At 39.6% G+C, this 25,810-nt stretch overlaps 1 protein-coding gene across 3 annotated transcripts in view; it reads left to right on the plus strand.

Moving 5' to 3' along the window:
• The window catches only part of NR3C2 (nuclear receptor subfamily 3 group C member 2), a 309,620-nt gene that overhangs the window by 241,557 nt on the left and 42,253 nt on the right, over positions 1-25,810 (plus strand). For all 3 annotated transcript variants that reach the window (XM_018554260.1, XM_018554261.1, XM_018554262.1), the window contains exons 5-6: positions 16,665-17,015; positions 19,927-20,071. In XM_018554260.1, coding sequence (XP_018409762.1) covers positions 16,665-17,015; positions 19,927-20,071 — 496 coding nt within the window. The remainder of the gene's footprint in view (positions 1-16,664; positions 17,016-19,926; positions 20,072-25,810) is intronic.

The raw sequence follows: 25,810 nt of genomic DNA on the forward strand, positions 1-25,810 counted from the left end.
TCACTAATGCAACTTAAAAGGTGAAACTAATATATGAGATAGACTCATTACATGCAAAGCAAGATAATTCAAGCCGTGATTTGTCATAATTGTGATGATTATGGCTTACAGCTCATGAAAACCCCAAGAACCCCAAATCCACAACCTCAAAAAAGTAGATTATTACATGCAATCAATAAAACAAGGATTGTACATAGAACAATATCGGACCTCTGAAAAGTACAAGCATGCATATGTACTCAGTACTTGGTTTGGGCCCCTTCTGCAGCACTTACTGCAATTACTTTTGCACGATATTCTAATTATTCGAGTTTCACCTGTATATACTTTCTATATACACACACACACTTTAATGGCAGACACGCATAATAAACATTAAGATCATGTTATCAATGTTCTTACATGCACAGTAGAGGAATAATGTGGGCGCTGGGCTGCACCTACATTTTCCCTTATGAGTATTTTATATTTAAACATAGATGAACTAAAAAAATACTTGTATTACCAACAGTCTATTCTCTTGCATTATGGTTCAGGTCAGGAAACAGATTCCTCACTGAGTTTATCATTTACATTGTATTTCCAGATTTAACTACTTTACTTGTCATGGTTTTATTATCTAAAAACTGAACACAAATCTAGCAATAAGTTGTGATAAAAAAATGACTTTTTATCATACTTTCTGATATAATTTTGTATCTATAATCTCGGCGAATAACAATGAAATGATATAGAATTGAGAAAACTGTAGATAGCTGGTACTTTAAACTCCTACCGCTCCCTCCCAAATGCCTGGCTCTGTGTACAAGACTGAGGGATAGACACCATATGGTCTGTCCTGTGCAATCAACCAGGCGCAGCCCAAGGAGATAATTCCGTCTGTCACAAAAAATATTTGCTGACTCACAACAGAAACGGGGTTTTTTTGTCTTTTTTTCAAACATTTGTGTTAGCTGCAGGTCTCTGGTTATAAAATGTTGCATGTTGTTTTTATGTATTAAACATGCTAATTTTCTTTACAAGAACTTTTGGGAATCTTCAAGTATAAACCATCTTGTATAATTACCATTGCTTCCATATTCAGTATTAAAATACTGATAAATACGGTACAAAGTAGGGATGCACCAATATCAGTACTGTTTCAGATACTGGGCATTTTCACAAGTATTTGTACTCGTGAAAATGCCCTGATACTAAGCGCCGATACTGGCACATTACATTTTTACACATGAGCGGCTGCTTGAGGTCCCGCGTTTGCTGGGGTCCTCCGGCAGCCTGCTGGGGACCTTGCGGTTGCTGTGTTTTACAGTGTCGGCCCGGCTGCACATTTCCTCCTCCTCCTTCCTGCCGCTTGTACAGCCATGGGGTTACCCGGAACAGCCCTGGTAAGAATCGCACCCGCCCTTACAGCTCTAGTGAGACCTGCATTCAGCCCTGGTGACACCGCACAGCCCTTGTGAGACCTGCATACAGCCCTGGTGACACTGCACAGCCATAGTGAGACCCATGCGCAGCCCTGGTGACACTGCACAGCCATAGTGAGACCCATACGCAGCCCTGGCGAGACTGCACAACCCTGGGTGAGACCCTGCACAGCCCTGATGAGCAACACAGAGTATGTAGCTTCATATTATTTTGCATTGCTGTATATTGGATTGCTGGGATTTGTAGTCTTCTAAAGCTGGTGGTATTCTGCATTGTTGTATAATGTATTGCTGGGCTTATGTAGTCCTCTTTAGTTGGTGGTATTCTGCATTGCTTTATAATGTAGTGCTGGAATTTGTAGTTCTCTAAGCTGGTGGTATTCTGCATTGCACTGTATAATGTATTGCTGGGATTCGAAGCACCTTTACAGCTTGGCGTGAGTGGCAGAGCACCCAGGGTCGCATTGGTTGCAGCTGTGACTGGGCCCTGGTGCTCCACCACTGTCCTAAAATCATTAGTCTGTATTTTTGAAAAACTGTCACATGACAATAAACAAAAAGGTATCAGTATTTGGTATCGGCGAGTACTTGAAGAAAATTATTGGTACTCGTACTCGGTCTTAATAAAAAAAAAACAGTATTGGTGTATTCCTAGTAAAAAGTTCTGAAATGTTCTCCTTGAAATTTTCACAACTGATTGTAATAACAATACTAACAAAAGCTCTAGATATAAAGCATTTTTCTAAAACCACTATATTATGATAAACACTATAATAAGTTACTATATTTATAACAACCCCTTTGTTTGCCAATGTTTATAGAAAGTTCCACCTTATACAAACTATTTATATTTTAAACAACTCACTGATGTGAGCCGAAAGTCTGCTCAGGGCTTTACAGGAGATCCAGTTATTCTCCTGTTGGACACTGCCACAGAGAAGATAAATGAAGGTTTATATCAGGATCCAGATCTGAACACAGGATCTTCGCTCTGACTGGCAGGGGCTCTTGCTACCTGAGACTCTGGATAGCTCCTTGCCTGTTCTCTTGTGCAATCTCAGTTACTACAACACTAAACTCAGAAATTGATTAATAACAATAACTTCTATTATATAAATAATTAATGACTGTGTACCTTTTTTTTGTCATTGTTCAGCTCTAAATGCTCCAAAATCCATTTTATTTTTCTCCATCCACAACTTCCTGCCAGAGGGTGCCTACTTTTCTTCTCCATGGTCCCTATGTGCGCTGAAAAGTAGCCACCCTCTGTGCTGGTTCATGTGAAGGACTACAACATGGTGGGGGCGTGTCTTCTCAGTCTCCACCCACAAATTCTCCCCTCTAGACTCTCTGCAAGGTGCTGGATTTCTTCAGCTCTCCCACACTAATGTATGATCTTTGATTTCTCTCCTCCTGGCTTACCAAGGAGGGAGTGCGGGGTGAGCTGCTTGTGAGGAGATTCAGCATGTGAGCTGTCACCAGCCTCATACTTTCTTTTGAGTCTCAGCTCACATGCTGAATCTGCTCCTACATAAGAAATGTTTTTCTGTGTAGATTGTTGACACTTGATGTTTGTTGTAGATTTGTTGACAGTAGTTTTGATAATTCAGAGCATTGTTGAGTAGATTACAAGCAGTGACACTGTCATAGCTTGTATATTGAGGAGGGGGAGGGAGGAGGCAGCTGTGTGCATTGAGAGATGATTCCTCTGCCTCATGGGAGTTGTAGGCAAAGAAAGATGTGCACGTGACCAGAATCAACATTCACCGCTCTTTCTAAAGATGCCCATACACTGCACGATTCTCGTACGAGAATAGCGGGAAACCCCACGATCGTACGAGAATCGTGCAGTGTATGGAAGGCGTGCGACCGTTTCTACTGTACGGTTGCACGTCTTCCGTCGAACAAGCAGGCTGGAAAACCCGCCGGGAATCGTACGATTCTCGGCGTGTTCGTGGCCTTCTGGTTCGACAACTGGCGAACAGGCCGGTGTGCGCACGCGCACACTGCCCGTTTGCAGTCATCGTAAGCCCGCCCCTCATTACAGTCATCGTAAGCCCGCCCCTCAGGGGGGCGGGCTTGCGATGATCGAGAGTACGATCTGCCTGTCCAAGATGGGCAGATCGTACGTTTTTTTAAGTACTTTACAACCATCACAAGACTATGGTCTTGCGATGGTTGTAAAGTGTATGGCCACCTTTAGTGAAAGGAAGTGTGAATGAGACACGGGAGCGAGCACAGCTGACTTTCTAAACAGATTAAAATAGTAAGACTTTATTTTAAAACATAAATAAATGTGGCTTTGGAGAATGTTAATTGGATGTGCATAAGGAGAAAAAAGCTGAGGGGTTTGTGTCGCTTTAAACACAATTTTCTGCTGAACTCTATGCTTGTCCCCTTAACTTCCTATTTAAAGGAGAACTATGGGGTAAGTGTTTTTTCCCATAGTTCTCCTAAGTGTCACGGGAGGACACAAACTAGCGTCCTCCCGTGACCCAAAGCTCAGTATACCGCGAGTTGCAGAGCCAGCTGTACCCGCCCCCTCCCCCGTCCGTTCCGCCAGTCAGCACTGGAGGATCAGAGAGGGGAGGAGGAGGAATCCCTGCAGGGAGCGACTGAGTGACAGTCATGGCTCTCTGCAGGGACAGGATCGAGAAGTGAGCGAGCGACGGTATGTGTTCACTCATATCCCGATCTATTGAGCCGACGTGTGACAGTTTCATTGTCAAACGTCGGCTCGACCTATGAGGCTGAGTGATTTTCACTCACCTCATAGTTCTCCTTTAAAGCAGAAATCCAGGCAAATAAAATGTTAACCCTTGCAGTGGGGCTTCCCCCGCATTGCAAGGGTTATGTGTTCGTTTTGTCTAGGAAGCTAAAATAAGTTATATTCACCCAAACCATGATCCCAGCTTGCTCTTAGACCGTTCCCTTTGGGCTTGCTCCCCCTCTGCTCCAGCAGTCTAAGGTCCTGTGAGTCATCACAACCATACGTCACATACCATGCTGTTTGCCAGATTATTGTGCTCCTGCATCCTTAATACTGGCTTCTTGGCTGCTGATTACCGACTACGCTTATCATCAGCTGCTGACTTTTACAAAAAGTTTAAATTTGCATATCATAAATACTGTAGCTCTGTATTGTTTGCTTAGACTGCATGTTTGGGGAAAGAAGGAGTACATTTTAAGTTGATGGAGCAAATTGCTGAAGTACCACTTTTGTGTATATGCTTGGGCAATGGAAAGAGTCGCTTTCAGTAGACCAGCATTGTGGTAAGTAGTTAGCACTTGTGTTGCTGCAGCAAGACCTGGGACACATAGCACTTACACAGGGTTTAGGCCCACAACTCTGCTTGGAATTTGTATGTTTTCCCAGTGCTGGCATAGGTTTTCTTCAGGTTGCCTGATTCTATCCCCAGCCAGGAATCATACTGATAGGTGGCTGCCTCCAAATTGCTCCTACTGTCTACATGAGTGTGGTAGGGCAATTAGAATGAGATTTTTTTGGAGGATGAATGTTTGAGGAATTAAACTGAATAGTCTTATGTATGCTGTGAAGCACTACATAATATGTTGGAACTACATAAATACAAGGGATAAATAGCAGTTTAGCTACTTTTAGGTAATATCAAAGTTAAAGTGTGTATCTGTATGGCCCCAGCAGAATTAGTGAATGTCAAACTGACAAGATAAAGTCTAGGATGGTAATTTGTCATGGGAAGCATGGGAAGTACAATGATAAATGTGGATGAAATATTATATCTGTTCACAATAACTGTACTGTAGAATGTACATCTGAATTGATGTTTGGAGGTACCAGATTGAATATTTTAAATGTTGTATCCCCTACATATCAGAAATAATTACTGTGACTTACAGTAGACTGGCAAAAATAATGGAGTCCAGGAGCCCATGTCCCACTGGCTATTTGCCTGTCTGCTTTTCTGTCAGTTTTTCTTCACTGAAGCATAGAAACGGCACTGCATTTTAAAAAAGAAAGTCTGTTGCTTCCAGCACCACAAATGATGCTTCCATTATAGGAAATCTGAAGTCTTTCAAAAAGTTTTTTCTTCTTTTTTTATTGAGATAAGTGTGAATGTGATCCACTGAAGGTAATATTTAAGTAACTATGATAATGTTTGTTAATGCTTTAAAAGCTTTATGTATGGTTGTAATTTTATATATCCTGAGGGAACAGTCATACTTACCGATTACAAATGCAGGGTCTGATTTCTGCCTAGTAATGCGGCACAGTGAGAATATTTATGGTTGTGTGAGAACACATCCAACACTGACTTACTGTAAGGAGAACCAGTTACAATTTTTTGTTCGGCAAAGCACTGAACTATACCCTAAGCATCATCTTGAAGAGGCAGTCACAGCATACCTGCACCCTAGTTCCTGACAAGTCATGTCTCTGTGGTTTGCTGGTTATACGAATTAGATATACAGTATATGGATCACTGGCCAGTGGTGGCTCAGTTTGCCACCCCTGCCATCACTAGACAACTCATATCATGCCACAGCTGGCATATATTTAAATACTTTACATTTTCTTCAAGATGACCTGGAGGACCCTAATGATGGAACAGTGTTAAGCTCAGAGGGATCCCAGAGGCAGTGGGCAATGCTGATTTAAAGGCAACTGTGATAGGTATATTTAATCCAAGGGTAACCAAGCTCTGCAGAAATCATACTTGACAGGGTCATGTTACCAAACCTCCCTGATCCCAACAGGCCATGTGACAACTTTTACCACATAAAAGAAGACATTTTGAGAAAACCCTGGAGAAAAGGCCCATTTGAGTTTAAGCTGAGTTTAGAGCTGAAATTTGTATACTCTCTGACCTTTTAAAGCATGCTCAAAACCACTGCTGGAACACATACATACTGCTGGGGCATCCTTTCACTCCTTTCATTTACTAACCTGGAGGAATGGAAACCTTTTATTGCTGCATGATCCTACCCAGATTGCCGATTTATGCAGTTATGTGAAGTTACCCTCCATCCAACTTCAGGACTGGACATGGATACATGCAGAGACACAGTGCCAACACAGACCCAAGGCATATAAACATCCTTAACACAGAGGCCACCCACGGGTACATAGGTTCCATCCATTGAACGGTAGATAAATGTGAGCTATCGCTATGTGAGCTATCGCAGTAATCATGACTTTTTTCCCATGTGGGGAAACCCACGCCCTGACATCTGTATACAATCCTAACCTACTCCTGGACAAATTCTCCTACCAGCTATTTTCACAAGAACAGTGCTGCCCTATTAAGAGACCTACCCCTGCGTATCTCCACTGGACTACTACCCCGTGACCATTGTGGAGTCTACTGCTGTCATCAAAGCTGTGGACCTTGGGATAACCTCCTCACTATTCAAATCCAGGCAGTGGTGTGCACACTACATTAACTTTACACCAAACTTTATCTCTGCTGGTCTATCATGTCCTACATAGATATGTAGGACATGATATATACAAATGTGTGTTATTGTGTGCTATGCATATTGTGGGGTTTAGAGTGGGGGTCTGTCCCATGAAGATGGGTATCTGCTGAGCCCTTGCGATTCCTGGTGACACCCACCCAGGGCGATTGGAAGTGCCAATCTCTAAAACGGAATCCAGACAGACTCTTTAAGACATGAATGCCCATAAGGCACTTGGCCCAGATGGTTTTTGGGTAACTTATTATAAGACATATCAGCATCTCCTTGACCCTGAATTCTTGAAAGCATATAACTCTCTTTTAGATGGTGGCATTTTACCTGCAGACTCATTATGGACTCACATTACAGTTATACTTAAAGTGGGGAAAGCCCCCTCACAGTATTCCTCCTATTGCCTTATGCCAGTATTTATTGTAAACCAAGAAGGCATTTGAAAGGGTGGATTGGCTGTTTCTTAAACAAACCCTCAGATATATTGGCCTGAGAGAACATATACACTCTGGATTGAGGCTCTATACAGTGCATTCAGACTCCCTTCACTTTTTTCAACTTTGTTATGTTGCAGCCTGATAGTACAATTGATTGAATTCTTTAAAAAAAAATTACACTTAGTACCCCATAATGAAAACAGTGTGAAAACAATTTTAGAAATGTTTGAATTTTTTTAAAAAGAAAAAACTGAAATATCTCAAATTTAGCTCAGGTGCCTCCCATTTCTCTTGGTAGTTGCTGAGATGTTTCTACACCTTGATTGGAGTCCACCTGTGGTAGATTACATTGATTGCACATGATTTGGAAAGGCCTCACACCTGACAATTCATACTGTATCAGAGCAAAAGCCATGAGGTCAAAGGAACTGCCTGCAGAGCTCAGATACATGATTATTGCAAGGCACAGATCTGGGGAAGGCTACAAAAACATTTCTGCTGCACTGAAGGTTCCCAAGAGCACAGTGGCCTCCATAATTCTCAAATGGAAAAGTGTGGCACAACCAGAACTCTTCCAGGAGCTGGTCACCCAGCAAACAGCATTTGGGGGAGCCTTCGTAAGTGAGGTGACCAAAAACCCGATGGTCGCTCTGACTGAGTTACAGAGATCCTGTGTGGAGATGGGACAAAGTTCCAAAAGGACAACCATCACTGCAGCCCTCCACCGATCTTGCCTTCATGGCAGAGTGGCTAGGCACTGAGGAGAGAAGCCTCCTCCGGCTTTCATGTGTTGTGTGAAAAACATATGAAAGCCCATTTGGAGTTTGCAATAAAGCACCTGAAGGACTCTCAGACTGTGAGGAACAAGATTCCCTGGTCTCAAAAAACAAGATTGAACTGTTTGGCCTCAATTCTAAAAGTTATGTCTGGAGGAAACCAGGCACCGCTCATCACCTGCCCAATACCATCCCAACAGTGAAGCATGGTGGTGGCAGCATCATGCTGTGAGGGGAGTTTTTCAGCAGCAGAGACTGGGCATGGTTGAGGGAAAGCTGAATGGGCAAAGTACAGAGATATCCTCAATGAAAACCTGTTGCACAGCACTCAGGACCTTAGACTGGGCCGAACGTTCACCTTTCAACATGACAACAATCCTAAGCACACAGCCAAGACAACACAGGAGTGGCTTAGGGACAACTCTGTGAATGTCCTAGAGTGGCCCAGCCAGAGCCCTGACTTGAACCCTGTTGAATATCTGTGGAGAGACCTAAAAATGGCTGTCCACCGACGGTCCCCATCCAGCCTGACTGAGCTTGAGAGGATTTGCAAAGAAGAATGGTAGAACATCCCCCAATCCAGGTGTGCAAAGCTTGTCGCATCATACCTGAAAAGACTCCATGCTGTAATTGCTGTCAAAGATGCTTCAACAAAGAACTGAGTAAAGGGTCTGAAAACTTAAGTACATGTGATATTTCAGTTTTTTTCTTTTTAATAAATTCACAGACATTTTTACAATTCAGTTTTTACTTTGTTATTATGGGATACTGAGTGTAGATTAATGAGAAACAATTTAACCCCTTCGTGACGGGAGACGTACACTGTACGTCCCGGCACTTTGTGCCTATATGACTGGCCACGTACACTGTACGTGACGAGTTATATCAGGCTCTGTAATGCCGGTAACTGCTGATTCTCAGCGGTTACCAGTCATTAATGAATGCCTCAGTACTGAGGCATTCATTTATGAAATAGTTAAGCTTTTGTAAAAGCTTATTTCTTTCATTAATGAAAGAATGAAGCCGTTACATGCAAATACGGGAGTGCTAAATAGTGCTCCGTTATTTGACAGCTGAAAATAACAGAGAGGCCGCAGAATGACTCACCTCCCTGCTATTTGTTTTGACAGCTCCATAGACTGGCCCAATGTTTATGAAGCTATGTGATACATCTCAAGCAAAGAGATATAAGAGATACAGTGTATCTCTTTGCTTGAAATGTATAATTTCTGATCGTCTAGGCACGATCAAAGAGCTTTAGTGAGATCTGAATCTGACATGCTGTCAGGACCAGTCTCTAAGGTTATTATTAGCTGTTCCTAAGTTTGGAGCAGCCTAATAATAGGCAAAAATAAAAAAAAAGTTAATTTTCATAGTCACTGCTTGATATAAACTGACAAAAAAAAAGTTTTTTTTTTTTACAAAGTATAAAAAAATAAATAAAGTGTAAAACAAAATTAGGAAACTAAAAATTATATATAAATATATTTTTATACTATAATTATAAAAAAATTCAAAAAAAATAATCAAAACTTGTGAAAAAGGGTGTTTTCTTCGACTTTTTTTCCTAATTTTTTAAATTTGATTCAAACTAAGTGAGACGTTAGGTACACATGTTTGATATAATTATATAGCCCTATCTGTCCTCTAAAAAACAATATATAATATGTGTGGGTACATTTAGTAAGAAAGTATATTACTGCTGTGGAAGAATCACACAGCAAAAATGTAAAAAGCGTGTCAGTCATTTATGAACAGAAACTGAAAACTAGCTCAGTCATGAAGGGGTTAAACAATTGTACTATCAGGCTGCAACATAACAAAATTGAAAAAAGTGAAGGGGGTCTGAATACTTTCTGAATGCACTGTATTCTCATCCCACTTCAGTAATTAGTTAATGAAATCTGATTAGAGTACTTTGAGATGCAAAATTGTATCAGACAAGACTGTCTTTTCCCCCTTCTTATTTTTATCCTTTCCTTAAAGGCCCATGTAGCAGAGTAAACCCTGACATTAGGGAGTCCCATGCATCTCTCATAATGTGGCAGGCTTCGCAGATGACTTGTCTTTATCTTAGGCTGGGTTCACACCTGAGCGTATTTTTTCAGCTCGTTTTTTCAGTTTTTTCGTTCAGTGAAACGCGCTTCACTGGCTCTGCCCCCCTGCGACGCAGCCACTCGCAAGGGACGGAACCTGGAAGTCGGCAGCCGCCGGAGGACACAGTGGGGATGGCGGTAAGACCTGTACGCTGTATTCCCGAGTGTGGTTCGGGGTTACCGCTTTGGAAACGTGCGGAAAAACACCCCAAAGAAGCTCCTGTACTTCTTTGGGCGTAGGGTGTTTTTCAGCGCGTTCCTACGCGCTGTAAAACGCCCAGGTGGGAACCATGCCCATAGGCAATTATTGGTTTTCACATGTTGAGCTGTAAAACGCCCAGGTGTGAACCAGGCCTTACACCCTGAAACTAAATGATCTAACCTTTTGTATGCCTTGAATGAATATGGTCTCCTCTCTAAATTTAAGGTGAATCTCATTAAATCAGAAGCCCTGAATATAGAAAAGGGGTTTGATTTACTAAATGAAAATAGGCTTTTCATGTTGCAAAGGAGTTTGTTCTTTGCAGGGGAAGTTTCCCTTAGCTTAGTGAATGATGGGAAATATCACTTTGCAAAGAAAACCCAATCATGTGCAAGGAAAACAGTATTATTAAAAAAATTATATATTTTTTTCATTTTTATTGTTTTGTATGTGCGCTTGCATGCTAGATGTCCCCAAAGCAACACACTGTTGAAAAGGAAATGGGCAGGCCCATCCAACCCTACCACAGGAGAGCTTGACAGCCATTTGACCGGTTAGGCTTCTTGGGGGGCGCCCTGCGAAGGTGTCCAGCACTATACCCTTCCCCTCTTCTTCTTTCTCTTCAGAGATCTTTTACCTGTCATTCTACTCCTTCTTCTTCTCCTCTTCACTTGTCTCTTTCCCTGAAATTACGGCTTTGTATAGCCCAGGGGCCATGACCTTGGGCTTCCACTCACTCAGTGATGGATGCCATTCTCTGGCTCTCACACAACCATTTCCTAATGCATGCCGCAATTTGTTCTCCGATTGAGATACTCTGTCCCCATTTACCTTTATGTATGTTTATTTCCAGTATGTCGCGATCCCTACCTGCTCGCTAATTGCGAAACATCTTTTGTATCTGATTGTACTTATATATTTTCAAAAAATTACAATAAAATATTTGCGAAAGAAAAGGAAATGGTCAGAAACAAAAATACGAACTTCGCAAACTTCCCTTTTTTCCAATATTAATCATACTCGGACATTCTTGATCTGTGTTCAGATCAAATAGGGTGTGACATGTGGGAACCTGTGAAAGACATGTCTGATTCTCTCAGTACAATACTTTCTCATTTACAGACCTGGAATGTGCATGCAGCCAGTGAAGTCAGAGCAAAGTAAAAACTTCTTATTTGCATATTTGTTCTGGATCAGGAAGTACGGAAACCATTAGATCAACATGGCTTATAAAAGCCAACCTTCTCAGTCAGAGAAGATGCTATAAACTAGTATATGGGAGAGCAGATTTTAAGACTGCCCATCTCTATCCTTGAATAGAAAAATCAACAGTTTGTGTAATGTTGTGTGTTCTTATCTGCATAATACATTTCATGTGCCACCATTACATTTTCATATCTGGAAGTAAAAAAAAAAAATCTAAGTGGATAAATAAAAGTATAGGAAATACATGAGCCCAAATGAAGAGTGACTTGCAGGTACTTGTAATCCATTTCCATTTAAGGATGTATGCATAGAAGCGTAAGCGCTAACCAAATAAATGTGTGCGCTTCTGCTTTTATATTAATTGTCATGCTTTCCATAGTAATAGAAATGTTTTCATTTGGTTTGTAGGGCTTTTGTTATTTTAGCCATTCTGAGCATTAGCGGATAAACAAAGCAGCAAACAATAATAATGAGAAATTATTGGAAGGCCCTTTCAGGCAACTATGACATGGCTGTAGTTCTCTGAGGCATAGGGTCTTTTCATAAAACTGCACTAGTACCATCTTATTTGACCTTCAGCATGGAATTCTAACTTCCTTTGTAACACACTTATTGGTCACCTTGGTAACCGATTCAAGATCACAGTCATTTCAGTTTTTCTGTATTTAAGTCATTCCCCATATGTTTTACAAAAATGTAACAAAAAGCCTGGAAAAATAATTTTGTTGTAAAGAAAAAAAATAATGAAAATAAATATTTTTTAAACAAGCCTAAAGAAAGAAAAGCAAATAAGTGTGCAATAATTACGCTTAGAAATGAGCTTATAAATACCGTAGATAGAAGGATCTGGGGTAAAAGAGAAAATGTGCATTTCATATAAGCTGGCCTCACACATTACAACCATTATCATACAATCTCTGTAGAATTTTCTTTACTCAAACTATGTGAGGACCTACTTAAAGCTGTATTCCAACATCTCTGCAGACCCCTTTACTACACAGATGTTGCAAGGAGATTGTACAATTCAGATTGTGACATGTCCTTAGATCTGCAGAGAGAACACCCATCCAATTATGTAGCACTCTGACCTCACCTCGAAATAAAAAAAAAAAAGATTTTTGTATGTATACTCACAAGGGTCAAGCAGAATATGTCTCTCACATGCTTTTCGTTTTTGGTTTTAATTCAGTTTTTATTGTTGTTACCCGTTGCAGAGATTTTCCGTTAAATTCGTTGTAAAGTCACAGCATATACTATCCTGTTATAACATCAGCACTGTAATAGGAATACATACTAGAGTTGTTTTTAACAGTGCAATCAAAGCTTACTTGAAAAAAAATCCCTTTTATATAGTGTGAACTGCCTTCTGTCTGCCCATCACTTTCCACAACTTCCTGGATTCCCAGTGTGCTTTGCATGTCTTTCCCTGCTGCTTGATGTGATGCAGTCTGGATTTCTCAAGACTACATATCTTATTATGCTTTGTTTCCAGAAAGCAATGATGTTGCCATGTGGCCATTTTCTGTGTTCACTGTAAGGGAGGAATAAAGAATTAAAGTGATATGAAAGTCAAAATGTTTTTAAGCTATTTCATATGATGATAAAATCACTTTCAATAGATGCAGCTCCTTGATGTTTAAAAGTTTTAGTTTTCTGCATAATCAGCTGGTCCCCTGAGCTCTGGCCCTGATGCCCTGGTTTGGGGTGGCTCATTTCCCTTGCGGGGTCCTATTATGGAGCCACCCTTGTGTGTTATAGTAAGCTGTGTGTCTTAACAGCAAAGCAAGACAGTGTCCCTGCTCTCCTTCCTTCCTCCATCCTTCCTTCTCCAAGCTAGTAGATGGATAGCTGCTGGAGGGAAGCTTCAGGGAAGCCAAGATGAGAGAGTTGGAGCCAGCTGTAAAAAAAAAAACCATGATGATTAAGTGTTTGGGCAAATATTTGAAGACATACTTTGCTGGGCAATGTATATTTGTTTGATCGGGATTAATTATTGAAAAAAAAAGTTTGAGTTGTAGTTCAGACAGCAGGTTTTGTGAGAGTGGTGACACACAGAGGTGCTTATTCATAGGGCTGATTGAAAATGTGTCACTGCAATAAGGATGTTTACAAACTTCTAGATTAATGTGTGAGATCGAATGGGATAGAACTTATGGACATTCAGGATAGAAATACGTATTTCCATCCCAGTGGCCACACTAAAAGCAAAGCAGATCTTCCTAGTAGGGACACAGGTGCCAAAAAGTCTGAAAAGAGTTCTGACCCTTCCCTGTTCTAACCAGCATTAGAACCTGATAGATACAAATGTAACTGTAAAAACAAAAAGAAGTGGAGAAAATGAGAGGGGGAGTGTAGTGCAACAGTGCGCCTAGCCCGACCCATTACATGGTTTACTTTTTTTGTTAGAACTTTATTGAAATTTGACATGTTTTTAAGTTCACAGTACGGTGTGATGCAGTTGTACCGCATTGCACCACACTGCACTGAAAAAAGTACTCTTTTTCAGCAAATACCACTGCAATGTGCCACTTTAAAACAGGGACAGTTGCCTTGTCTGTGCCTTGGAGCTGTGATGTCATCTGAATGGGCCCCTAAAAATTGAAATATATACTGTCCAGGAAAAAAAAGGACTAAGAAACTGCTAACAAAGAAGCTGTAACATCAGAGATAGCTGCAAGCCAATGTGATTCCAAAACCATTGGTGGGAGATAAATGTTTAGTTACAATGTGATTCTTTTACATTCTCTGAAAAAATACTGTAAAATTGTTATTGGCCTTGAAAGTAAATGATATTGTGGCTATCTCTGGATCCTTATTAATCCTGAACCCTGCAATATATTTTCAGTTAGACGGTGGCTTTAATGTGTCTTAATAAGGAAAACACCCTCCCAGCACCTCTTGCCCTACACCTGCCTTACTATTCATTTTGTGACCAGTGCAAATGTAGTTTGCTAAATGATTATCAGCGTTTTGTCTTGGTAAAGTTTTCAAGAAGACTCATTTGAATCCATTAGGATCACAGTCTATGAAAGAAATGCAGACATAGTGCTTTACACAGGAGGAATGAGAATGTGCCACTAAGCTGTTTTACATGATTGACTCTGATTGCCTACCAGGTAGACGTCTTATATAATTTCCATGAAAATTGCAAATCAATTAAAGCAGCCCCAAGGCCTACGCAGCTGTTTTATTGCAAAAGGAAGGAAAATATCCCCCATGCATTAGCGCTATTGTTTCTTCTATGTTGCTTTCTGTAGTACAACTATGATTGGACCAAAAATGTTTTTTAAATATACTTTTTTTATATACGTTTCACAAGGCTACTATTGCAAATTGAATTATTATTACATCACATATTTATTTATGTTTTTATTTTATCCTTGCTACAATTTTAGACATTAAAAAGTTCAGGGGTTAATTATAAAGGCTACCTGTAACCTTTTGAGAAGATGGTACTCAACCTCATATAAGTTTGATCTTCGGACCAAAAGTGTATTTGCCACTTATAATGTGTGTTGTCTATCCTAACTCTGTCTTTCTATAAATAAAGAATTATATATAAAAAAAAAAGTTCAGGGGAATTTAGAGGAAAAATGTGAAGCTGTATAAAGTTGTATAGGTTTACCAAAACCTGGGTTTTCATTAATTCACAGCAGCAGACACTGGCTACAAATGTAGGAAATAGTGTACTGTTGTTATTCTCCGAAGGAGTTGCCATTCTGCAAAGGTCATGGCAAAAGGGCAGCATGCAATGCTAAAGGAGGTGAAAAACAACCTTGGAGTAACAGCAAAGAACATGCTGATATTTCTTGAATTTTCTAATAACTCCCAACTTACTGAGATGAAGAAGGACACCTTTTAGTAGAATGGAATTAAGTAGAAGACACAGCCCTGCCACACTCTGTTATACTGACCACAAAGTAAATGAATACACAAACATAATAGATTATACCAGGGCTCAAAATTTCAAGTCCTGAGCTACTAGCCAGGCCTTAAGAGTTACTCGCCACCAGTTGCCCCACCTAACCCCAACCCTGCCGCGGCCTTAAACCCATAAATGCTTTTTTCACAACTTCCTTTCTGTTATACAGGGTTTGTAAAATAACATGTGCAGAAATGTAGATGTATGAATGTTTCATGTATTACAACACCTTTTGGTAGTTAAATAGTGCATTTTTAATAGAGAGCTATACATCAGACCAAACAGAGGGACAACTGTGTAGGAAAGAGGGACAGACGGATTTGGTTCAAGAGTAAGGACAATCCTCCCGAAAGAGCAATGCTTGTAAAAATTTATATCGATGTGTTTGGTGTAAAAATACATTAAACAAGACCTGTGTTTATCTCTCATGGAGAAACTGTGCATGAAAATAAAAAAAAATCGCTGCACATTCTCACTAAAACCTCATCTAAACTGTAAAGTATATTGTATGAAGAAACATGGTTTGGAGCTGCTTTACCGCTAGTTGCCTAATGCGAGGGTTGGCATGATTTTTCATACCAGGATTTTGAATGTATAAACATTGCGAGGGATTTATCAAAACTGGAACAGGGAGAATCTGGAGCAGTTGCCAATAGCAACCAATCAGCATCTCTTTTCAGAGTGCTCGGGTAAGATTTGAAAATGAGAGAGAGAAGCTGATTGGTTGCAGTGCAAATCTGCTCCAGTTTTGATAAATTCCCCCCTTTGTATTCAGGAATGACGGGGAATGATATAATTATGTTTGTGTTAATAGTTTAAGCAGGTCGTGTTTGTCTGTTATTATGATTTTTAGAGATTAGACTATTAATTTTAGCCATTCATGCAAAATCCAGGCTATTCTTATGGGTTCATAAACGTTTTCTTGAAACAGTACAATATTAGCACCATTAAGTGGATCGTAATACAACAATGTGTAATATTTATTACTTCGTTTTGGTAATGTAGAAATACATTATTGAATAAAAGTTGTCTAACTAGAATAAATGTAACTTTAATTTGCTGCAGGAACATGTGAGCTCAGTCTTTCTTGATGCCATGCTTTGTTTTTGTTTTTCAGTTTATCCTAATAATTTTTGTTCATCTGTTTCAGCTCGGAAGTCTAAAAAGCTAGGAAAGTTAAAAGGAGTCCATGAAGAACACCAGCAGCCACCTACTCTTCAGCAACCACCTGCACAAACTCCAAAGGAGGAACCCACATTCACATCCTTACCAAAAGACACCTCTGTTAACACAAATACAACTATCGTTCCAATCATATCTGCTGGATCCCCTGGACTTACGCTGTCAGCAACTGTGATACTTGAAAATATAGAACCAGAAATTGTATATGCGGGATATGACAGTTCTCAGCCAGACACAGCAGAACACCTTCTATCCAGCCTCAACCGGTTAGCTGGGAAACAGATGATCCAAGTGGTCAAATGGGCAAAAGTGATTCCAGGTATGTAATGAAGTTTGTAGGATTGTGGAAGAACATACAGTATTTTATTTTTTACTTTGAACTTGTATTTTGCAATACCCCGGATTTATAACTGCAGTCAAAACATTTAAGCTGCTTTCAGACGGGTGCCTTCAGTTATGATCAGCAGGGCATCCATGCACATATCCCCTGCTGATCGGAACAAATGTCATCATTGTGAAATCCGTATCCATCCAGTTTTTTCCTTCACCTTGCAATGGAGCAAAGAACTGAATTTACCAGACCCCTGTTAGTCTATGGAGAATCGGATGTAAACGGACTTGTGTCCATTTACATCAGATTCACTCCCATCCGGCGCTTTCAGGTCCGTCAAAACAGAACTCTGATCTGCATGTTGTTCCGGACCTGGCCAGAGCCGGGGGTATATGGATGTAGACAGATGCACGTCCGTTTAGATCTGGTTGCCCATAGACTAACATCGTGCTTCCTATCAGGTACGTCTAAAAAACTAACAGACGGATCTGATCGACATGCCTGTGTGAAAGGGGCCTTATAATTCCTTTAACTGTTACATGTAGACAGTTCATACTTAGGAAATGTTAATAGTGTTGTATAGCAAATTAAAAAAAGTAAAAATCTGTTTTCTTTTAGGTACATTTTAAGTTCATGTTGCTATGATTGACTCTGAAAAATACTGCTTACTAAACAATGACAGTGGCATTCAGTGTCGATTGTATGAGATTTTAGTTCTTTTAGCAGAAACAATGAAGACTCAAGATCCAGCACTCCTGGATGTTTCCATTTACTGGCTGATTTTTGGGGCTTAGCTCTTTGCTTAGTACTCTCAAATTGCTGTAGCAGACAGCACCTCTGTCAGAACACATAGTACGGTTATTAACTGTGTTTATTATCAGGGTAGAAGGTGGTGATATGGTCTCCTTAATTGATAGTACAGCCATGTGGCCTGATTTAGTTATAAAATATTTCTGTAGTCTTCTTGAAATTACTGCAGGCTTTCTTGGACATACTATTTCAATGTGGTGAAATGGGCACATTTATTCTGTAAAAAAAAAAGATGTGCCAACTAATTACACAATCCAAAATGAAGGATCTTTTAAGTAGATTTGTGCTATAGATGTGGTTCCCTTTCAGACACCAGTCCCATTGTTTGGTATGCAGTATGTATCATTGGTAATGGAAAGGTACCTGGCTAGTAATGTGCAGTAGAAGTCTGTGTTGCCCATTCACAACATAATGATAAGATAATGGATGTTCTAATCTGTTTAGGTCAAAACCGTACGACAACTGTGTACCTTTCATTCAGGAGGTGGACAAATAAGTTCTATTTCATCAATTGTGGTTAAACTATTTATTGGTCATTGCAATGTTTCCTAAAATCTATGTGTGCTTCAGAGCAGAAATGCAGATTATAAAACAAATGAGTAGATGTACATCCATTCATATTCTTTAAAAGAAATCCTGAAACTACAATGATTTATTGCCCAAAGTGCAGAAACAGCAGATGATTTGACCTGTTTTCTGTATGCACTGCAGAGAGGTACTTGTACAGTAAATACCATATGAAATGATCTTTTATCTAACATTTGTTTTTGATGCTCAGTGTTAAAGGGTTATTTATTATCCCTTTATTAAAGTGAAAAACACTGTTGTTCCTTTCCTTGGTGAGACCCTAGCAGTGAAGAGTTGAATTAAATTGCTGGAGTCATCTCCATTGTACTCTTATTAGCGGCAGTAGAATTGGGAAAATGTTACATAAACATTCATTTGTTTCTCCCTGCACAACATGATCCTTTGCAGCATCGCTGTAAAGCATTGCTGGGAATTGTGAAATCAACTTTCTTCTTCCGGGCATGTGGTGTTTTAAGCTACGTTAATAAAATGTTTTGCCCCACAAGGCACTTTCAGGCATTTCAAAAAAATCTTATCCTTGGTTTTAGAATCCACACTTTATATTACTCTCTGTAATTTACTTTTAGCTATTGCAGTGTTTAATTACTCTTACCATTGTTGTATTAATATGTCTGTTTGCTGCAGATGACAGTTTAAAGTAACTTCCCTCAGTTACTTGGTCTATGCATATTTTAATGCATGATCTGATACTGGTATTAGACACCTTGATGCACTCTCTTAGTCCGCATTCACCCATTGGTGCATCGGGGGCGCGCATCAAACACTCACAGAAGTGCGCACTTTGATGCACATTCATGAAACTTGCAGCACACTTTATAGTTTTTAGCATTATAGTGGCACTCCAGCAAAGTGCCACTAGCAAACATGCTTTTTTCCCACGCGTTTGTGCACGATAGAACACACATGAATGTGTAGGGAAGAATACAGAACGCATGTTGCTAAATATTCTATATGTATGACTTTTCCTTTGTTGAGGGCACGTTCAGCACACATTGAATTCAATGGTGATGCATCCCAAATGCAAAAAACAAACATGCAGAAATGCACGTCACTGTGACATGTGTTCCTGCAATGCCAATGTGCGAATGGGGACTTGTGTAATGATGGACTAGCAGACTCTTCTCAACTGATTAGTCTGCTGTGATCTGAGCTTCACACATGTACATTAAGGTTAATTTACTAAGAGAATAGAGAGTATTCACTTTGTAAAATGACTGTTGCTTTTATTGTGCTAACTTCAATCATCTAATCTTTTGAATGAAAAAATTATTTTTTGTATTGTATTTTTTCTTACAATATTCACTTGGTTAGTAACATTCACTTTGCAAAGTGAACATTTTCTTCTGATTTATTAAATCAACCCTATATGGTCAAATAGTCATCAAAAAGTAGAGGAAATGTCCAAATTAAACGATAATTTTTCTGTTTATACATAGCTTTCGTGTTCCACGACACAACTTTGTATTTTCCTATATCCTTTATTAATATTCATTTGTTTTAGGATTTAGAAACCTGCCTCTTGAGGACCAAATTACTTTAATCCAGTACTCCTGGATGTGCCTGTCATCATTTGCCTTGAGCTGGAGATCCTATAAACATGCAAACAGCCAATACTTGTATTTTGCACCAGACCTGGTATTTAATGAGTAAGTATTCATTAGTGATTGTTCTCAAAATATTATTTACTGACAGACTGAAATTTAATTTCAAATCACATGACTTGCAGAGATGTGGCAGACGTATAGCGTTTACTCAGTGTATGCTACATAATCATTGTCTATATCTTCGTCCAGGGTGTAAAAACACATAACACATTTATGATGGGGTACAATATGTTATGAGATATCCAGGCATAGTCTTGACAATTAACAATTTATTAAGTTTTATGTGCTAACAAAATTAAGATTAAGGTTTACAGATCTGTAACTCCCTTTAATTATGGGACATTTTTATTTGTGTTTGTAATATATTTTGGAATAAAATTCCAAATTTTAGAGCTTACATACTCTAAAATAGATATGTTGCATACTAAATATGTGAATATGTCTACTACATCCGCTGTACTTTTATTGATGTGTACACATGTTTATTTTTGTGCCTGCTACACTTCTGCCTGGTGATTGTGATTTTCTCCAGTGTGGAAGATCTTATTCATACTTTTCAGGGTATTCTGCATAAGAAGTCCAGGAATAAAAAATCTTAAATCATTCATTTTGAAAGATTTACATAACACTACTACTTCCAGCTCTTATTTTATAAGTGCTTTGTTTCATCACTGCTTTTTAAAGCACCTTGCCTTCCTAAAATCCTCATACTTGAAAAGGTGCCCTTAAAGAACATTATTTTCCATTAAGCTAATATAGTCAAGTAAATTTTTCTCTTTTCTGTATGAAGTAATCTCGCTGCGCTGAAATATTCCTTCAGTGCAGATTTTTATTTTTCCATTTATGTGAGCAGCAAAGACATTTTATTGCTTATTCACTATTTTCATTTCTCCTTCCCTTGAGTGGGATGCTCTTTAGTACAAATATTTAACATGTAAAAAAAGAGAGAGGGGAAATGTCTCTAGTGATTGAAATTGGTTTTCCCATGAGTTAACTTGTATGTATTAAATCCCATTCATTTACTGAAAATGTGAAAAGCCTGTTGCTGTAGGCTGCTCAGAATGACAGTGCATTGAGGCTTTATTTTAAATATTATTATCATCATCATTGTTATTTTTAAAATTATTTTTTGCTATGTGGCCTTTGTGGCAACTCCCAAACACTCCCAAACTCTAACTAGTCCGTAGGGCAAATTAAAATCTGAACGCCAGGCAAACATCTGAATACACAGATAAAATTCATGTACGGGAGCTGTTTTATCTACCAAAGCATTATATTCCTGATATTTACACAACCCTGCCAAACAACACAGCCACCCTTAAGACCTAACTTTTCTCTACTGCAGTTCAGAATTACAACTACTTCTTGCCCCTCCCCTAGGGCAGTTAATGAGAAGTAGCAAAGAGATGAGCTCACATGTCTCTTACTTTATTCTCTCCTCCTATCAGCATGTTCCTTGTTAGCATATGAACACTGCAGCACAACCGATTGGCTCCCAGTGCAGCTTCACCCTCTACCAGTCCAAGTGGTCCTCTACATGGGATTTTTAAGGAACCAGGTTAAATTCATGTACTTATACTAGTTGCATTTAAAAATACACTTATTGATAATAAACACATACCTGCAGAAATTGGTGTTTTTTTTATATTCCTGGAATTCAGCTTTAAAGCTGACATCTAAGGTAAACAGATAAATACACAAATAAAACACATATATGGGTGCTATTCAATCAATCAAAGATTTAGTAATTTTGGCCTGTTGGTCCTGATCTTTACTACTCTATCAGGCACTTTGGCTCGGTTCATGCATAATAAGAAAATATTGCTATTGCTAGGAAAAAACAGTCAGCATCCATCTGCCACTGCTCCACAGTGCCTAACCATTGCCTGGCTAAAAGTGTAATCAGTATACTGAATAATGGACCATAAGAGTCATTTGCAGTGATCAGAGCATTTAATAAAGTTAATAGCACAGATTTAACCAGTATCAGAAAGTGCCTTAAAGGAGAACTATGAGATGAGTGATTTCCACTCACCTCATAGTTCTAGCCGACCTGTGACAATGAGACTGTCACAGGTCGGCTCAGTAGATCGGGAGGTGAGCGAACACATATCGGCGTTCGGTCACCTCTCGATCCTGTCACGGCTCTCTGCCGTGACAGGGGGAGGGGCTGGATTCCCCTCTCCCCGCTCCGATCTGCCAGCGCTGACTGGCGGAACGGACGGGGGAGGGGGCGGGTACAGCTGGCTCTGCCTCTAGATAGTCAGAGCCAGCTGTCACTCACACAGCTGGGCGGATCCCGTCATCTACGTCGGGATCCGCTCCGGCTGCAGCGTCTCAGTATACCGCGAGCTGTAGCTCTCGGTATACTGAGCTTAGGGTAACGGGAGGACGCTAGTTTGTGTCCTCCCGTTACCCTAAGGAGAACTATGGGGAAAAACACTGACCCCATAGTTTTCCTTTAAGGCAATGCCTCAATGTAAATGCTGTGATAACGTAAAAAAGGATGGCCATTTTGGATTTTTTTACAATGGGATAAGTTTTGCCTCTTCTTAGTAAACAGAGGGAAAAAAGTACTGTACTTCATAGGTGCCATGTGGTCAGCATGATCGGGGCATCACGTTGTTCATTGTTCTCAAGGAGACATCTGTCTGTCTGTCTATAACCACCGTACTACAGATATTTCAGTAATTTAAGTGAAGATGTCGTAGCCTTAAATGAGTCTAAGCTATAACAATACTACTCAAGTGGAAACAACTTGCAGTTCCTCTTGATTGATTGAGATCTGTAGGTTATGGCATTTTTTATTTAACCCCTTGTTTCTTGCACTGTTAATGAAAAAAAGTCTGAATTAGGTCTGCAACAACTAATCGATTTAATCGATGATAATTGATAATGAGAATCGTTAACAATTCTCATTATTGATTAGTTTATTCCGAATAGTTGAAAACACAGAGCACTGCAGCTGGTGTCCAGCAGGGGGTAGAGAGCGCTGTGCCTCTGCATTCCCACTATGCTGTGCCCCATTCCTCCTTTGCTGCCCCCTATTCTCCTCTGCTGCTTCCATGCCTCTAATGCTGCCCCCCCAATCCCCCTCTGCTGCCCCTGTTCCTCCCCTCTTCTGCCAGCAGTAGAAAGCTGGCATCAAGTCTCCCATCCAGCAGCTGGGAGCAATAGCAAGCCTACTATCGGCTATTTTAAATTCCAATAGCAGGCTGGCTATTGCACCCGCCCACTGCCTGCTGTCAATCAGGAGAGGAGGACCTGTAGGAGAACTTTCTCCTTTAGTTCCCTCCTCTGCTGATTAATAGTAGGCAGTGGGTGGGTGCAATAGCCAGCCTGCTATTGCAGTTCAGCCAAATAGCCATTATCTAAAAGTATAATCAGTATACTGATCAGTATTTCAGTCACCTGCTCTCCTTTCCAGACACTGCTGCTCACACAGGAAGGGTTTCAGGAACAAAGGCAGTGCTGTGAATCAGCAGTGACAATGGTAATAGCCACACCCATGCAACATTTATTCAACCACTGTAGTGCGAGCAGGAGCAGTGCAACATCATTGCCACACCATTTTCAGAGGGTGCATTAGGTGGATGTCCCTGGCAGGCTCAACAGGTATTTGTGGGACTTGGAGAAAAGTTAGACTTAGAGAAAAGTGCAGATATTCTCTTAATAGGAGGCCATAGTTCTACTTTAGGTTGAATGAGGCTCCAGATATTCTATTATTAATGCCCTTGGGATAAAATGTAAGTTGCCTTTGTTAATATAATGTTAATTACATACAGTAAGTGTTATAATGTTTATGCAGAAATAAGTATGTGTGGCCCCTTAAAGATTAATTTTACTTAGTTTAGCCCACTGTTTCATTTGACTTCAATTTGCCAGCATTAGAAAACAGTAAGTTAATTTTAAGAATTCGCTACAAACAAAAGTATCATACTGAGGTTGGTTGTATTGCTTTCTAATGACCTGATCCATATTTAGTGCAGTTTAAATAATTATTTATGCACAAAAAGAATTTCTCATGACCATTATTTCTCCAGCATCCAAACAAAATGTAATGCAGTTTTTCATTTCCCATTGTGAACTGATTACAGTGTTTGTACTTTTCCCCTTTTTGTGTTATTTAGCATTGATGGGAAAATTAATCTTTTCTTCTTCTTACAGCATCACATTTTGCTCAGTTGGATTGTGACTAACAATAGCCAGTGCCTCTTACATTTACTTTAGATTGCACATGGCATTTTCACCACAGACATATGGATGCATAGAAAGGTTCTGACAACTGCGTGGTTGAATGTGGTTTGTGTCTTCCTAAAATAACTTCCTAATATTCAAAGCAATTGACTGTACTAGATTGAGTCATAGGGTCTATGGAGAATGAGCGGAAATAAAACATGGTGTAATCATTACAGAGATGAACTTGTATGAACCTTTTCTTTCCCTATGAGGCAAACAATTGTTTTAATTCAGTATATCTGTCCTCATAGTTGAGCAGTTCAATATATAAAAAAAACACTATCTGTGAATAAAATCCCATTTCTTTTTTATATATTTAGATAATATCTGACTAGTTATTGTTACGTTCTGGGGCACCCATGGTCTGCATTGGTGTTCTGGAGCCACAATATTTAAATATCTATAGACTGCAGGAAGCTGCTTCCTAGTTTCATATTGCCTTTACTTCCTTGTATTATAATTAGTTTTTTAAAGGTCTGCTTTAAAGTGACACTAAACTCAGCAGTTTTTAAAATTGCATTCAAGTACCTTAACCGTTAACAAAAATTTATCTTATTTGTGTATCACTCGGCTGTAGATCCTCAAATTATCTCTGAATTCATGCTGACACTGTCCTTTCTTCTAGAGCAGGGGTGTCAAACTCAATTTATTCGTGGGCAGCATCAACATTATGGTTGCCCTCAAAGGGTCTGTAAGACTATATAAATGTATCTAATCTTTATCATAATTGCCTCTGCATTCAATTATCACTGGTTTTAGTAATAACTTAATACCTAGATCTGAAAGTAAAAGTCTAGGAAATGGCCTGGTGGGCCATATTTGGCCCCTGGGCCTTGAGTTTGACACATGTGTTCTAGAGGATGGGTACTTTTGTTCCCCATGGTCTCTGTGTGTGTTGTAAAGTAGCCACCGCTCAAAGCTCACTCCTGTGATGGACTACAATCTCAATACAAATTAGTAAACTAAAAATGTGAGATTGTAGTGAGTGGGAGTGAGCTTGGTGTGTTGGCTACTTTACAACACATACACAGACTATAGGGAACAAAAGTAGCTACCCCCCAGAAGGAAGGGCAGTGTCAGCATGAATTCAGAGATGATTTGAGGATCTACAGCTGAGTGATACACAAATAACATACATTTGTGTCAGTAGTTATGGATCTTGAATGTATTTTTAAGATTTAACTCCTGAGTTTAGTGTCACTTTGAGTACAAATCACATTCCATGTATTGAAAGGAAGATTGAATACTCTGCGCTATGAAACAGACCCAAAAGGGGAAGATTTCACAGAGAGTAAGGGTTAACCGCAAGCTGCTGAAACTAAGGCCAAATAAGCCTCATAAATTGGTTTTAGAATAGTGAGCGCTATGGGTCTCCTGGGGTGAAGTGAGGATCCAACAATGACTTATTAAATAAGTGATATAAATATATATAAATATCTCTAAGTGAACATCTTATTATGTGAAATAAAAATTGCTGAAGTGATATGTGAATAGATGAAACAGAATCAACAATGTAAATTGACTAATAAAAATTGCTTAAAT

Source organism: Nanorana parkeri, unplaced genomic scaffold (assembly GCF_000935625.1).
Source record: "Nanorana parkeri isolate BGI_ZX_2015 unplaced genomic scaffold, ASM93562v1 scaffold150, whole genome shotgun sequence".
In the NCBI taxonomy this organism is placed as follows: domain Eukaryota; kingdom Metazoa; phylum Chordata; class Amphibia; order Anura; family Dicroglossidae; genus Nanorana; species Nanorana parkeri.